Genomic DNA, 15,104 nt, shown 5'->3' on the forward strand with positions numbered 1-15,104 from the left:
TCCTGGTATTTTTTGATATATGCGGCATAATTAGGCTTGTGAAGAAATAATTTTGTAGGCTTCTTTGCTTCACTACTTTAAATATTCCAGTTGAAGCAACTGAAATTTTAGATCCCTTGTATCATGCTAGGTTAATGGTTGGACTTGATGATCTTAAAGGTCTTTTCCAACCTAAACAATTCTATGATTCTATGATCCTATGCTGATTCCTTAGCCTGAATTATCAAATACACAGCTGAATTGAGCAGAATACTTCTCAGCAAGAGTATGAGTAAGGCTCTGGTTTACCTATGGGTCATTAGCCAGCTGCCTTATTCACTCTACCATTGCACCTTTAACTACTTCATTTGTGAAGGTTGTTTTCATCAGACATTATGGAATTATGGATTTGGTCTGATTGTTCAGTCTGACAGCCAGTCTAGACAAGGGGTCTGTCTCAATTAGACATGACCAATTACCTTATGAGAGGAAATGGAAGAAGAATCCCGGTATTGTATTTCCTAATCCCCTCACTGTCTCCCAGTCCTGCCTCTCCTGCATTCCTCCTGGTTGCTCAGCTGCAGTGGTAGATTGGACAGTGTTCAGCACTACTGATGCCTCTTCTGATGGTGCATCTCTTCTACAACCTCCTACTGAATTAGCAGCTTTGAATGGCATCAGACATATTTTCCCTTTCCTTCTTGGACCCCAAACACCTTACAGCCACTGTCCTTGCACTGCCTCTCCAGATAAATGTGACAAGGCAGGAGGGTGCTGAGGACAGACCCATTGACGTGAATTTGACAGACAGCTAAAAATGTCTCCTGGTTGTAGGAACTGAAGCCAGGAGTCCTACGTGGTAATTTGAAGCACTTTTATTGCAGACCCATTCTTTTAGTCTTTTTTTTTTCTTTTTTTTATCTGTGTGTTATAAGAATGGATAATGGATGTTTGGTAATTAGCAGCCTCTACAGGAAGCTGTGGGATGCTTGGGAGAGCCAGGGCCTGAGATAGCCTCATGGAGGCTGTGAAACCAGGCAGTGCCCCGCTGACCTTTGAAAGCTGCTGGTGGATCTGCCCAGTGGTCTGCTGGCCAGTGACAGTGCTGTGAAAACAGAGAGGAAAACAGTGTCGATCAGGTGACTCAAAACCACAGCACACACTGCTTTTGAAGCAGTACAAATCCCCTACGGGATCACACAATTAAAGGGGATTAAAGTCCTAGCCTTGCTATTGCTGAAGTCACTGCCAAAACTTCTCTTGGCTGGTGAAGAAGAGGCTTGGCCCGGCTGGTGCTGTTAGCCACAGCTCTCCAAGGGATGCTCTTTTCTTTGAAAGCTTTGTCTGAAGTGAAAGCAGGAGTTTAATTCTGTGTGAATGCCTGGTAGTGTCCGTTAGTTTGTCTGGGTGAAGTCTGAAATATTTGATGTTGATCTACAAGTCCCCTGAGTAGTGCTGAACTTGGAGACAGCCCCTCGGCATGTGATACGGCAAGGGTCCTCTGAGCAGCTCAGGATTGCACATCTTAGAAGAACGGAGAGTGGGATACTAACATAGCATTGACAGCAAAAAAAAAAGCTTAATTTTTAATTTAGTTTTGTCCTTGGTGTGCTCTGATCCACTTGAGCCTGAGAATTTGGTTTACCTGATATCCCACAAGTTTGGGAAGATAACAAGGGTTGTTGTTGATGATTAAATTTTGCTTTGTATCAGCCAGGATTGCTGGAGGAAATGGAATTTATGTTCATAGATTGGCATTGATTTTTCTTTTCTCTTAAGGACCTTAATTATTCAATATCCTGGGCTTTTGTCTTCTGAGCCTAGAGAGTTTAGGAGACACCTTAATGAAATAGAAAGGTTTGCTCATTTATAATCTGAGGTACATTAAGGATGAATTGAATTAATGTGTTGTGAAGTCTGATTCTATGTGGCCATCTTTGGGCATATTTAACTGTCATTTGTAGTCTTCAGTCCTCGTGCAAGGCGGAGGTATAGAAACAAATAATTAGTTACTTCACCCTTTTTTAAGTAATTGTTTATATCATAGAGGTGTTTCGGTTTTTTTTTAAACTAACTTCAAAAGTTATGTCGCTACAATAGGCATTAAAGCCACAATGATTTGACTCCTGCACACTAGTGGGATTTTAAATATTACTGTAGGTAGGAGAGGATGTTAACGGTACTTCCGTAGGTAATCTCCCTTCTTTAACAGCAGCAGAATTCTGAAAATCCAGTCTCTATATCTGCAAAGACTTCGCTTTGCTCCTCTGAGCAATCAATTTGCCTTCAGAAGGACTCACTATGGGTTTCAGGTTAAGTGTGCTTTTAGGAAACTAATGAAAGGAACAAGTAAAAGCATCCATTTTGGCAATTCAAAACTGTAGTAAAACTTCAAATTACTGCTTACAATAATTGATTTGTTGATTGCCCACTGAAAACATCAGAAGTAGTTTTTAAATAATTTCTTTTCTTTATCTTCCTCTATTCGTCTATACCCTTGTTCTGTGACCCAGGAATTAATCACAATGTATTTGGGAACTGCAAGGCAGGATCTATTCTGATATCTCTTGTATCATTAGCCTTGTTAAAAATAACAAGAGAGAGCATATGCTGCTTTCATTTAAAAGGGGCTGAACCGTGTCTGCCGCAAACATTATTCAGCAGTCCCTGGAGAAATTTAGGAGTCAGCCAGAATCCCTCCTGGGTCTCCTGTTGCAACACACTCTATCAGCACTTTCCCAAATAGAAGCCAGTGCCTTTTAAGTACAATCCAGCTTTTAATTTGAGTAGAAATGAACAATGCATCTTTTTTTCTGAAAATAATTTTATTTTTTTAAGATTTGTGTTTCACTATAAAGCGAACAGGATATGTTAAAACAATGAGTGAAAAAAATCCAGATGTAAAACAGAGACACGGACTGTAAACATCAATGCTGACATGACAGCTGTGTGATCTAATACACCTTCACTTCATGTGTTAGCAGAACAGTTCGTCTAAGTGAGTTTTTCTCTGCAGCCACACCAGGATAATGATTACGTGTTTATTCTCAGGAAACGGTATTCCGGCTGGATACTCAGAACTTGGAGTCTGGCAGGTTGAAATGCCCTTTCGATCCTCAGCAGCCGTTTGCTTCAGTGATGGCAGGTAAGAAACCATCAGAGCCAGGTGCTCCTCTCAGACGTGCGATGGCTTCGTATGTGAGCCTGGGGTCAGAGGCTCAGCAGATGCCACCGCTGGAGCTCCTCTGGCGTTAGTCATGTTTCCGATGCTGGTTTGTGCTCTCAGAGCTGAGGGAGCCTTCAGTCTGCAGACACCAAAGAGCTGGAAACGCAGCAACACAAACAGACATTTGAGCGGCTGTGAAGCCTCTGCCAGTTGAGCAGGAAGGTGGTTTCATCCTCACCCAGTCATTTCTCCTTTAAGAAGACAACAAAAAAAACACACGGATGGACAATATTTCAAGCGCTTCTGGGCCTCTTTCTGCAATTATCAATATGTTCTGCCCTTTGAAGTCTGCTGACATCCACTATTTCCATAAATACATTTTTGAGGTTTCTATTTACTTGAGTAGCCACTTCTGAAGCTGGAAGCCTAGGAACAAGATAGTGCAATCTGCCTGCTGTGTGCATCGCAGCGCTGTGTGGTCTGACATTTGGTGCCGAGGAATGTCAGCTTGACCTCTGGATTTCAAATCACTATAAGAGCTACTTTTGTCATGGTTTGGTTCATAGCTTTGGATAATTTTCATTCAACTTGTCCGTCAAGCATATGAATACAAGATAAGAGTGAAGCACCATGACGTTTTCATTTACAGCCAAAGAGCAGTGGTGACAATGCTTTGAAGTATCGGTCACTCTGTGTTATAAAAAGAATATGACTAATGTTCAGTCTTTATTCTCAGATAATAAGATAGATGATTTGTGATTCTGACCCAACAGATGGGGCAGGACTTCCTTTATTAAAAACAATAGATTAAAGCCAGCGCTTATTCTTCTCAGGGACCCCTAGTACTGTTTAATGACCATGAAGTCTATTTTTAAAATGGGATTCTACAAACTTTAACTTTTTTTTTTTTTCAAATGCAATAGAACGCCATGATTTATTATTACATTGGCTAATTTCAGTAGCAGTCTAGTGCTTTGACTGCTCTATTAAATCTTGTGAAATGAAGAAGCTGCCATCTTTTAGCTAACTAAAACATGAACTTCAGTACATAAGCATTTTCAGGCTAGATAAAATTAATGGTCGGGGTATTCTAGTATCCCTTCTCTGACTGTGCCTGGTGTCAAGTGCTTTGCAGTACTGTACAAGGAACATTGTAAAGAGTCACAGGCCTGACCAGAGAATGCGTTCTTGGCCTATCTTTTGATGATTACTTTATTCCCAAAAGTACCAGGAGAGCAGCTCATGGATAAGATACTGCACTGGGATGCAGGGGAGCTCAGTTCCTGTCTCTGCCACTGACGAGAGGAGTAACCTTTGGCATGTCACTTCTCTCTGCCTAGTTTTATTTATCTGCTAAATGGTGATAAAGATTACTTGTACCATTCAGAAAGCACTTTGTAATCAGTTATACATATATGAGCTAAATAATATTTCATTATGTTTTCACTCGTGTGTAGGTTAATACAACTGAGTAATTTTCATTCTTTGTAGAAATGCATAACCTGTCTTTGAATTCTACACAACATTCCTCCCCAAGTAAATTCCACAGATAAATTTGAAAAGCTAGTCTTTTTGACTGAAAAATCACCTGCTCATCATCCATCTTCTTTTACAAATTACTGCTCACCAAAACTGTTCTGGAAATAACTGGAACTTGGAATGAGTAATACCAAAAGCCAAGAGAAGTGCTGAAAATGCCTTGTCAGCAGAGCCTAAGCAAGGGTGGAGAATTTCTGTTAGCCCTTCAGATTTATCGATCACTGAGTGCCTGTCACTTAGCAAACACCAATTACCCTGCCCATTCCTCATTATGACAAATACCTTTCAGAATGCATTATTGTTTCTTTACAAAGGCGACATGCTGTCTGAAAGATGTGCTTTCCGATACTGTCATGGAAATAATACATAAGTAACAATAATAATGAGGAAAAAAGAAAGCTGATAGATCTTTTTTGGCCAGATAAAGTGCTTATGGATCATGGGTTGCAGTTTTGGGGGTTTTTTTGTTTTCCCCTTGATCTTCTTTTTTTAAGTGCATTTACATCTTTTGCAAATGAAAACACACAACATCTATGTTGAATGGTATTTATTCTGCATTCACTCTCAACAAAGAACTTCTCTCTAAAAGATCTAGTGAAATGTTTCCACCCAGAGTACCAGAAAATCTGGAGAAGGAACTCCTGGAAGGGGATTTTTATGTATCATATAGCTTTTTATACGATTATTGTTTATGAACATGAACCTTTTTTCTTTTTACAAGCTCCAGGGGTTTATTGTTGCAAGTCATCAAACAAAAAACAAACTCCTCCAACCAATAAAGCTATCTTGTTATTTTGCAGAAAAAAGAGAATTTTAAAATGCACTCTCTGGTAAAAAAAAATTCACAGTGATACTGTTTCTTTGCTTCGTTGTAGAAAAGTACCAAGATCTGAAGGGAAACAGAAAATACTGTGCAATGCTTAAAGTTGTGAAGTTTTACATTGCCCACAAAGCTGGCAGAAGACTAAATAGTAACTGCAATGGCAGCAAGCACACTGTACTGTATTATGGATATAGTTTCCTTGTGAAACAAATTCTGGCTGCCTTATTCAAGCAAGATGTCTCATTTATTTTAGTGGGACCACTTGCTATGTTAAAATGATCATGATTTGGGTCTGTAGCCATATTCCTACCATTAACATGTTACATAGTTGAGAAGAATTCCCATATTGCCTAAATTCCTCTTCGTGAATGAAGTGTTGGATGGAGATCCCTACACCAGGAAAGGGCCAAGCTGTGAAGTTCCCATAGTGAAGCATCCATCATGTTTACTACCTTAAGCTCAGGAGCAGCAAAACCATCGGAGCTGTGGCAAGTCTGGGACAAAAGAGCTAGCTTGAATGGATAGATGGTCCTGTCCTTACCATGGTCCCCAGGTCCATGGCCAGCGCTCACAGGGCAGGATGCTCAGATCAAATACACCTTTATACCCTGAAGAGCCCAGCACCCATTAAAGTCTGGGGGATTTACTTTTCTGAGTGCCTAAAAGATCTGAAAATTAGGCTTGGACTCCTTTACTTCTCAGGCATATAATTACAAATATTACCCTCATTTAAATGTAAATAACTTCACAGAACCCAAAATCCCATTAAAATATAAAACAATAATATTTTAAAACATTAAATTAGTTCACAGGCCAATGAAACGCAGGTGTGGTTCACCCAACAAAACACAAATAGTTTTAATTTTGTTTACCCCACAGCTGTAGAAACCCTATTTCTTTTTAATTTGCAGATGAGTATCTTTATGCTGGAACAGCTTCTGATTTCCTTGGCAAGGACACTGCTCTAACGCGTTCTCTGGGCCCTTCTCACGACCACCATTACATCAGAACTGACATTTCTGAACATTACTGGCTTACCGGTAAGATCCCAAACATATGCTGTTGTCATTTGCATTGTCCGTGCCTCTCTGAAGTTAATAGGCCCTTTCTTATATAAATATATGTCCAGTAACTATAAATATAGATATTGTATCATGGTATCTTTGGATTACATAGGCTTTTTTTAAAAAAGCTCAGTGGAACAAAAACGCACTTGAGAAGAGTCACGGAGGTGAAAATGCTAATTAAGGAAAGAGTAGAGGCATTAAGACCTAATCGTTCTTTCCGTCTTTGATCTATACATCTGTATATAGTCTTGTAATTGGAGTAATATCATGACTTAAATGCTTCTATTTCCAGTCTTGTTGGAAAAAAAATTTTTAAACCCTTTTTTCCGATCACTTTTTCAAAGCTGTTCCCTACAGCATGTTGAAATGACAGACTAGAAATTTGACATTTTTAGGTAGGAGGTCTTTTTTTTTTTTTTTTCTTTTTTTGAGGAGAAAAATACCCTTTGTTGCTGTAAGGATCATTTTAAAACCACTAAGGGCACCCTAAAATAGCTTCCCAAGCAAAACACTGCTTTTTCTTGCCTGTTAAAAAACATTCTGAGCTAGTAAACCCTCTAAAAAACTGGCTGCATTTACACCCAGCCAGTCTCAAACCACACACAGAGTAACATGGAAAACTTCGCTCACAAGCTAGCCCTGCTCAATTAAAGCATCCCCCTTTTAGTCGTCAGCTGTCTTTAAAGATGTGGCAACACTGGCCCTGATTCAGGATGCCTGTGTAACTATTATGGGTGTATTGTAAAGCCAGGGCCTGCTGACCACAGGGCTAAGTTGTCTTCCCAGCAGACAACTTCTGAAAGGGATAATTTTGCCTCTTAACTCTTTGAGACCTCAACAAGAGGAAGTATTCTTTTTTTCTATTTTTTTTTTTTCCTACTCCTCTCCCTTCTTCTAAGTTGTTGCCTTGCATTTCTGTCTAGATGTAATTCCATAACCTCAGGATTTCTGCTGGGAGATGAGGAGGAAAAGAGAAGCCAGTTAAAGTCATTTTACCTTTCCAAATAGGAGCAGTCCTTCAGACAGACAGAAAAATCTCACATCTGACTCTGCTGACCTATCCCACTTCCATCTCCTCTGCTCAAAACCTTTCTTGTCCCATCTTTCCTATCTCCTGTCTCTCATTTCTACACAACCCTTGTGCAATGTAGACCAGAAATGGGCTGTAAGCGATATGGACCAGGATGGGTCCATCCAGCAGGCTGTTCTCTAACTGTAACTAATGGTGCAACTGAATATCCAGTTTTATCACTGGTGGCCTGCTGATGCTCAGCATGGAAAGATAATTGGGGTAGCTGCTTTCCTAAGGGATGCTGTAATATCCTAAAAAGAAAGATTTACTGCAGTTTGGTCCTGAGGAGCATCTGGTGTTATCATTAGTATAGATCCACCTTGATGAGCATTACAGGGTTCAGTTCCCAGCCCAAAAGAACTTCTAGCTTAAGTATCCAGTTCCAAACATTTCTTTATGCTATTAATGTTTCTTCATGAGCAGTTTGAGGCAAGGGAACAGTAGAAGAACACAGGATAAACTAAAGGTTTGAGAACTCTTTATGTGTTTTAGTTTGGAGGCTGGGTGGGGGGTGTCTGCCTTTCTTTGAGATTGATTCATTTTTTATTCTGTTTTCACATAAAACGTCTGTATTTGTGAAAGTTTTCTAAGGAGAATACTATAATAATACATGTGGGTTTGAAAAACAGCTTTAGTGTGTTAGACTGCGACGTGAAAATTACCCCACACTGTATAAACACTGAAGACCCCATATATTCTTCAGGTTTACCTTGTTTCCAGCCATATAAAAAACTACAGCCATGCTCTGTCTAAGACTTCACATACACAATCCATGCAGTGTTATACTGAGAGGTATAGATATAAACTAGGTGCTTTTAATATTTTGAAATGGTCCTTTTAAGGTTGGAGAAAATTTTGAGTGTGACTCTAAATGATGGGATCATTTCTGCAATAAGCCATAGGGTAGCCAATATATTTCTAGTTTATTGTGTAACATTACCAATTACATACATTTGTGCTTTCAGTTGGTATTGGCATAAAGAAAATATTTACTTGATTTCAGGTTTAAAACTCTCATCTCATCTAAATCCCCTCTTCCCTAAATCTACCACCCATTTACCAAGCATGCTTTAGACCTCCAGGAAAAGTTGTACATACTTGAGTAACTGTACAATTAGAAATAAATTATTGCCAGGCGTGACTCATGTTTTACTTAGGATAAGCATAAAATGTGTAACTTGTTTTTTTCCAGAGGGCTGCTGAAGTTTTGCTGTAATGCACCTTAGTATTTTAAAAGTTTAGTCTTATTCTGTTTCTGGAAACAGGATTATCCTTTGCTGAGGGAAGGAAGAGAAAGACAAAGCCTAAGGGAAAAATGCGTAGGATACTTTCCAGTTCCTTGCAGGGCATCTCTATCTTGACTAATTAAGACATGTCTTAATCTCAATGACTGAATAGCAGCTCCACAATGGAGAAAGGGAGGAAGGCAGCTGATCTTTCCCATGACTCACGCTCACACAGGCTCGTACTCCTGCACGCGGTGGCACTGAAGACAGAGGGGATGCTGCCTCTGCTCAGACTTCAGCCCTTCTCCTGCAGAGCCACAGAATCAGGCGCTCCCACAGCCGCTGACCGGAGCTGCCTCACCCGTGGCCGGGGCAGGGGATGAGATGCGTGGGGCTGGTGGCCCCACTCTGGATGGCAAAGCCGCCCGCTGGAACTCAGTCTTCTCTGCTCCAGCCCAGCGGTCAGAGGAGGGCGTCCCGTGGTGGGATACCCAAGCCGTACATACAGGCATGCACTAAACAGCTGCACATTCCTCCCTCCTTTATAGGAAGCTAGAGCCGTAGTTGGAATGAGTGCTTCACTGAATTGCATTCATCTTTTTTTTTTTTTTTCATTGCAATTTAGTCGTCTTTGCCAGGGCAAAGACTTGCAGGCAATGACTTCTTTATATCCTGCGAACTTTGGATGGGATTCAGCTCACTTAGCTCTAAAAGGCAAGTTAGCATCCTGTCTGAGCTCAGTTGTTTCAGTTGTCTCTGTCTCTAATTTAGAGAGAGAGGTGAGACTTCCAGAGGGTGACTCACCCCACCTATCGTAGGAATATATCTTAAAATAGGATTATTCATTGTCACTTTCTTCCTTGTGTCCCTCCCTGAGAGAGGACCTGGTTGAGTATAGGTTAAGAGCTTGACTTTTAGACAGTTAAAGGTAAATTAGGTGAGTACTATCCTTTGCATTTTAGCATGCCACATATTTCTGGCAGCCCAACTACAAAGAACTGCTGCTTCCCACTGTTTTGGGTTGCTTTTTCGTTTCTTCATATTCTGGGATTTGCTACTCGTTTGCTGTCCTCTTTCTGAGCCTAATGAGTCTTACTTCTCTGTAGGTCTTACTAAGGCATGCTCAGCTGCACTGTCTAGAACTAGTGCTGGTGTTAGAAGGGTGTGACAGCCAGCAGGTAACCAACAGCAAACATGACCACTCCAGCGAACCCAGCGGTGAAGGACTAGGTATAACAGCTCTTCCCACTAGGCCACAAGAGCATGTTTAAAAAAGCACAAGCAACACCTGAATTTGTTGTACCATCTATTGCCAGAGCTCGTGATGCCTTTAATCCCCTGTTTGGTTACATACAATCTAGCCATTAAATTAATATGTGGGAAAACCTTCCATTGAAGCAATTGGGGGGGACAACTGTGTGTATAGGAAAACAAACAGTGGTTTAAAATAATCATCATGTAATTTGTTTCCCATGCAAAGAATCCAAAAACCTAATTCACAGTTGGTTTAAATGCACTTTTCTATGTTGTATGGATGGATTACAAAAGATGAGACAAAGATCTCACTTGCAGAACATAATGTGCTTTTCAGATCATGATCTCTTTCATTAAATTATTTTCAGTCTCTTTGTCTTCATATCTTTTACAGTGTATTTTTGTTTGGATTTAACTTTCAACTTCAGCGTTTTCAATTGTGATTTAAAATCGTTAAATATTTGTGTTCCTTTAATTTGTTAGAGATTCTTCTATATCTGTTCCAGGAATTGGTATTGAGACATTTGTTTTTGCATTTGGCTTGCCAAGTAAAGCAATGAAATTTAATTTAAAAGAAACATATATTCAGAGTTTTGTTCTGTGAATGTGGATTAGAAAAAAAAATCTATGTGAAATTCAAAAGCATGCTATAGAAGTATTTCACAGGTTTTCCTATTAAATGGCTATTTAGCTAACCGCATATTTAAGAAACCATACTGGAAGCGTATTTAGGTATTTGTCCATGCTTAGAGATCTAATCTTCAAAGTAGCCTTACAGGCCTTGAGGGGTAATTGAATATTTTCTTTAGGCTCATTTTGAAATCCTAACTTAAATTTATGGAGCTTGATGCCTGCATCATTTCATCTTTTCTGCTGACACCATTCTCTAGTGTCAGAAAGGTTTAAAATGGAAGCAGCACTGTGGCTATTTTGACCCATAAATTTACTCTTCTGTCATGAAGGTGCACATTCAGCACTTAAACACATCCCATTTTGTCTCAAGCCTTCGACTGTGAACTTTTCAATCAAGGACCCTCTTTTTGTCCTGTGTGTACTGTAGGGTTCATGGTGAAAATTCCTCAAGGCTAATATAAAGTAACAATCATTATAAAAAGGACAAAGGCATGAAGATACATTAAAAGCTGATAATAGCATTCCCCACGTATCGCCAGTGTGCTCTGTTTGCTCTACCATCTTATGCCATCCTCCTTACTGCTTTCTGCTGCAGCCTGCCTGCTTATGGGGGACAAAGACTGTGTATTTTATTGCTGAAAGAATGTATTTTAGAGTCAAGGGTCTCTTTGCACGGTATTTGTATAACCACTTCTGTTTAAAGAAAAACATCATTGATCCAAGTGCCCTCAGAAGAGCTCATCTATTGTAGCACATTGGGGAATGTCTTAAAAATCACTTCCCCAAGTATCTGGTTCAGTTGTGCAAAACAGCCTGCTCTGCTGCAGTCAGGGACCCCTGGAATTAGTTTAATTTCTGATTTTAGTGCAAAGTTTAAAGAAAAAATACAAACCCAAACCCCAAACAAAACAAAGAACCACAACTGGTGAGCAGGTAGAGCAAGACTGGAGATCATGGACGAGGGAGCTGAGGAAGACAGTGAAGGACATGTATTAAATTCTTGGCCCAATAAACATGCCTATAAGATGCAGGCAGAGACACCCAAGCTTGCTTTGGAAGAGACCAGAAGTAATATAACGGCTCAGCATGTCAAGGCAAGGCATGCTGTAGCATTTCTTACAAAATTCTTACAGATTTAAATAACCCAAACAAACTGTTACGTTGATATAACTAATCTGTTTTCATGCACAACAAGGAAGTGTGTCCTTAAGACTGACCAGTCAGTTGTGGAGTTTGGTGTGCTAACTTGGGAATCCCAGCATGGCACTGTATTGGATTTGGTAGATATAGTCAGTAAGATTGTTATAGCACAGATAGGTAGGAAACTTTTAACTTGAGAAAGCTGTCATATATATTGAATTTTTAATCCCACAGATCAATAAAGGTTCTTTCATTCCTTTGCAAGCTATCTCTAGTAAACAGTAGTGTATTTCTGTACTCATAACTGCTGCAATGTGTAATTAAGTTAATTTAAATTTTACCGTGTGATTTCAGAAAATCTACTTAGCTTGGTATTGGTGGCAAAAGCAGTAAGGCAGATTTTTGTAGGCAATATTTTGTACTGAGAATTGTCCTATTTTCAAACAGAATGATAGCCAGTGCTGCATATTTATGCAAGTTGTAGTAAGATATATTCACAAAAACATCACACTAAGTGTAAATACTTCAGAATCTGTGGCGGTTTTCACCTGGAGTTAGTAAGAAACGTGCCACTACATGTCTATGTAGTGATATTTTTATTTCACTGGAAGATGCAACATAAACGCAGACGTTGAAGCAGAAATTTAGTAGCAAGTATTAAGACCTTTCTTCAGATTTTAAAAACTTTTCTCTGGGAACTTCTAGGAGCGAAATTCATTGGAACTTTTCCCATCCCGGACACGTATAACCCAGATGATGACAAAATCTACTTCTTTTTCCGAGAAATATCACAAGATAGTGGCACGTCTGACAAGACAATCCTTTCCCGAGTCGGGAGAGTTTGTAAGGTGAGGACTCTATCTTTTTATTTTATTTAAAGAAAAATAAAAAAGAAAAAGAAATGTTTGGTTTGTTTCTGTGAGAAATCTGTTTTCCCCTTCAGATCAGAAGGAAATAGTGGTGTTACCCAATGAGCCATCATAGTAATTTTTCTGAACATAGATTACTGATGCCATCTGTAATTTATTTATCTGAAAAGTAGACTCGATACTGACTCTGTACCTCTTTTTTAAAAAGCTAATATGCTTATAAATTATAATCCTGAGTCTAAACGATAATGTATTGACCTTCAGATATGCAACAGTGACCTGCTTTGTTTCATAAGCTTTCAGTGAGGATTGACTTGTTGAAGTGTACACAATGGCAAGGTATTTGGGTTTTTGTAGAAAGTGCCCACTGAATGGAAGGATATACAAACCCATCCCTTCAGCCTAGCTCAGTACATCATTCCTGGGCATTGCTGAGAGCTGGGGTCACTCATTTGTTTCAGCACATTCCTGATAATCAGTTGGGGTGAGGGGAGGCTAAAAATGTATATAGTTTCTGAGCTACACCCACATCTGCCTGGAGGATTCCTCCCCTGGGAAGAAGTGCAGTCCTTGACCTGTTGACCAGGAGGAACCAGGCCCCGGGTCTGCTGCAGTGTAAAAAGTTTCATTTGGTTGGTGCCTGACCTCCTTTAAATGATTACTCCCTTCATTTTCTCTTTCATTACGCTTGGTTTTGCCCCTTATGAAAGATTTCTGACCCTATGATATTCATAATGCAGACTCAGATTTTCATGAGCTGCACTCTTTTTGAAGAAGCATCTCTGTCAAGGGCAAAAGCCTCCTCGAATGGTAATGAGAAGATAAACCAATTCCTGCATATGAAGACAGCAGTCAGCATAGAGTTTGCTGTTTAACAGCCTGCTGGTTTTGCTAAGGTCTTCTTCCAACTGCAGCAGAAGGGCCTGTTTACTTCTGTGTCAGACACTCTCTGTGCACTCCCTTGTCCCATAATACCGTAGGAACAGAAGCAGTCAGTATAAGTGCTCCCATCCTGTCCTTTGGTCTTCAGTGAATCCAGGTACCCAGGAATCGCTGGTAAAAGTCAGGAAAATAGAACTTTAAAGTTGTCTTCAAATTAGTAAATATAAGCTTTGAGCAAATGTTTATCTCATGTGATGACCTAGATATCAGCAACACCATCACAGCAATCACACAAGTAGGTACATTTCTGTGATATTTTGTTCAGAAGCTTTCATTTACTTGCATTTTCTGAGCAGTGTGACTCCTGGCAGTGAAAATTATTTTCTTAAGAAGCTTGAAAATTAATAAACAAAAAAAAGAGTTTGTCATTTGCAGTAAGATGTGTCTAGGAGAAGAGCACCCATTCAGCTAATGGGGACACACTGAAAAACAGAGAGCGGACATGTGTATGAATATGTAAATCTACAACTGCTCTGCAGTCCAGCAATCTCCTAACGCCAATTGAGATTTCAGTGACCCACAGCCACTTCACACTTCTGTCCTTGACCTAAAATGTTAAGAAAACAAAAAACTCCTTCATAAATCAGTTCTCTAGTAGGTTTTTAGCCAGACGAAAGAATGGATAATCTTTAGTTGGGTATTTCACAGCAGTGTGATTAATGGCAGAATGGAAATGCAAACATATATGATTTGCTGCTAGACATGGCATTTGCTGATTATGAGAAAGCACTTAATGCATTAGGAGACATTGGTAGACAACATTTTCAAGCCAAGGCACATGAGAGATTATAGTAAACTAAGATATATTAGCTAGAGGTCTACAGCATCCTTTACCTAGAGAAAAAAGGAGATAAGATATCATAATAAAAGCAAATGTATTGTAAGGAAATCCTAATGACCATGCGTAATCATACCTCAGATGAGACTGAATTCATAGAGTAATCATGTTAACGGGAAAAAATGTCTTGAATTTTATTTTTAATAGTCAAAGCAAAACAATGGAAACTGATAAGTAAGGTGATTATTATTAATGTTAGTTTTGCACTGTCTTCTTTATTTACTGAGCACTTCCAATGGATGCAGAATTCTCCAGAAAATTCAGACTCCTGGTTTTTTGTACATTCATTTTGATTACCTGCAAATAAAAAAAAAATTATAATGCAAATTATTATAATGAAAATAGAATTAGTATGGGTATTTAATATAAATTAAAATATGCAAATAGACTCCTCTGTTTATGAACTAAGATCCTCTGGATCTGTGCTGTGATATGAAACATCTGCTATGCTTAATTCTCTCTGATATGGGATCAATGTCTTTGGTTGCAACAGCTGATAACATAACAATTTCTACTTGCGCTGTCTCATTAATGTGACCTGTACTGCATAAAATTA

General features: G+C 39.3%; 1 protein-coding gene across 1 annotated transcript in view; it reads left to right on the plus strand.

The window, feature by feature from the left end:
- Nucleotides 1-15,104, plus strand: part of SEMA3D (sema domain, immunoglobulin domain (Ig), short basic domain, secreted, (semaphorin) 3D) — a 102,557-nt gene that overhangs the window by 36,771 nt on the left and 50,682 nt on the right. The window contains exons 6-8 of the mRNA XM_009322863.1: nt 3,031-3,124; nt 6,419-6,547; nt 12,605-12,747. Coding sequence (XP_009321138.1) covers nt 3,031-3,124; nt 6,419-6,547; nt 12,605-12,747 — 366 coding nt within the window. The remainder of the gene's footprint in view (nt 1-3,030; nt 3,125-6,418; nt 6,548-12,604; nt 12,748-15,104) is intronic.

Source organism: Pygoscelis adeliae, unplaced genomic scaffold (genome assembly GCF_000699105.1).
Source record: "Pygoscelis adeliae isolate BGI_AS28 unplaced genomic scaffold, ASM69910v1 Scaffold394, whole genome shotgun sequence".
In the NCBI taxonomy this organism is placed as follows: Eukaryota; Metazoa; Chordata; class Aves; order Sphenisciformes; family Spheniscidae; genus Pygoscelis; species Pygoscelis adeliae.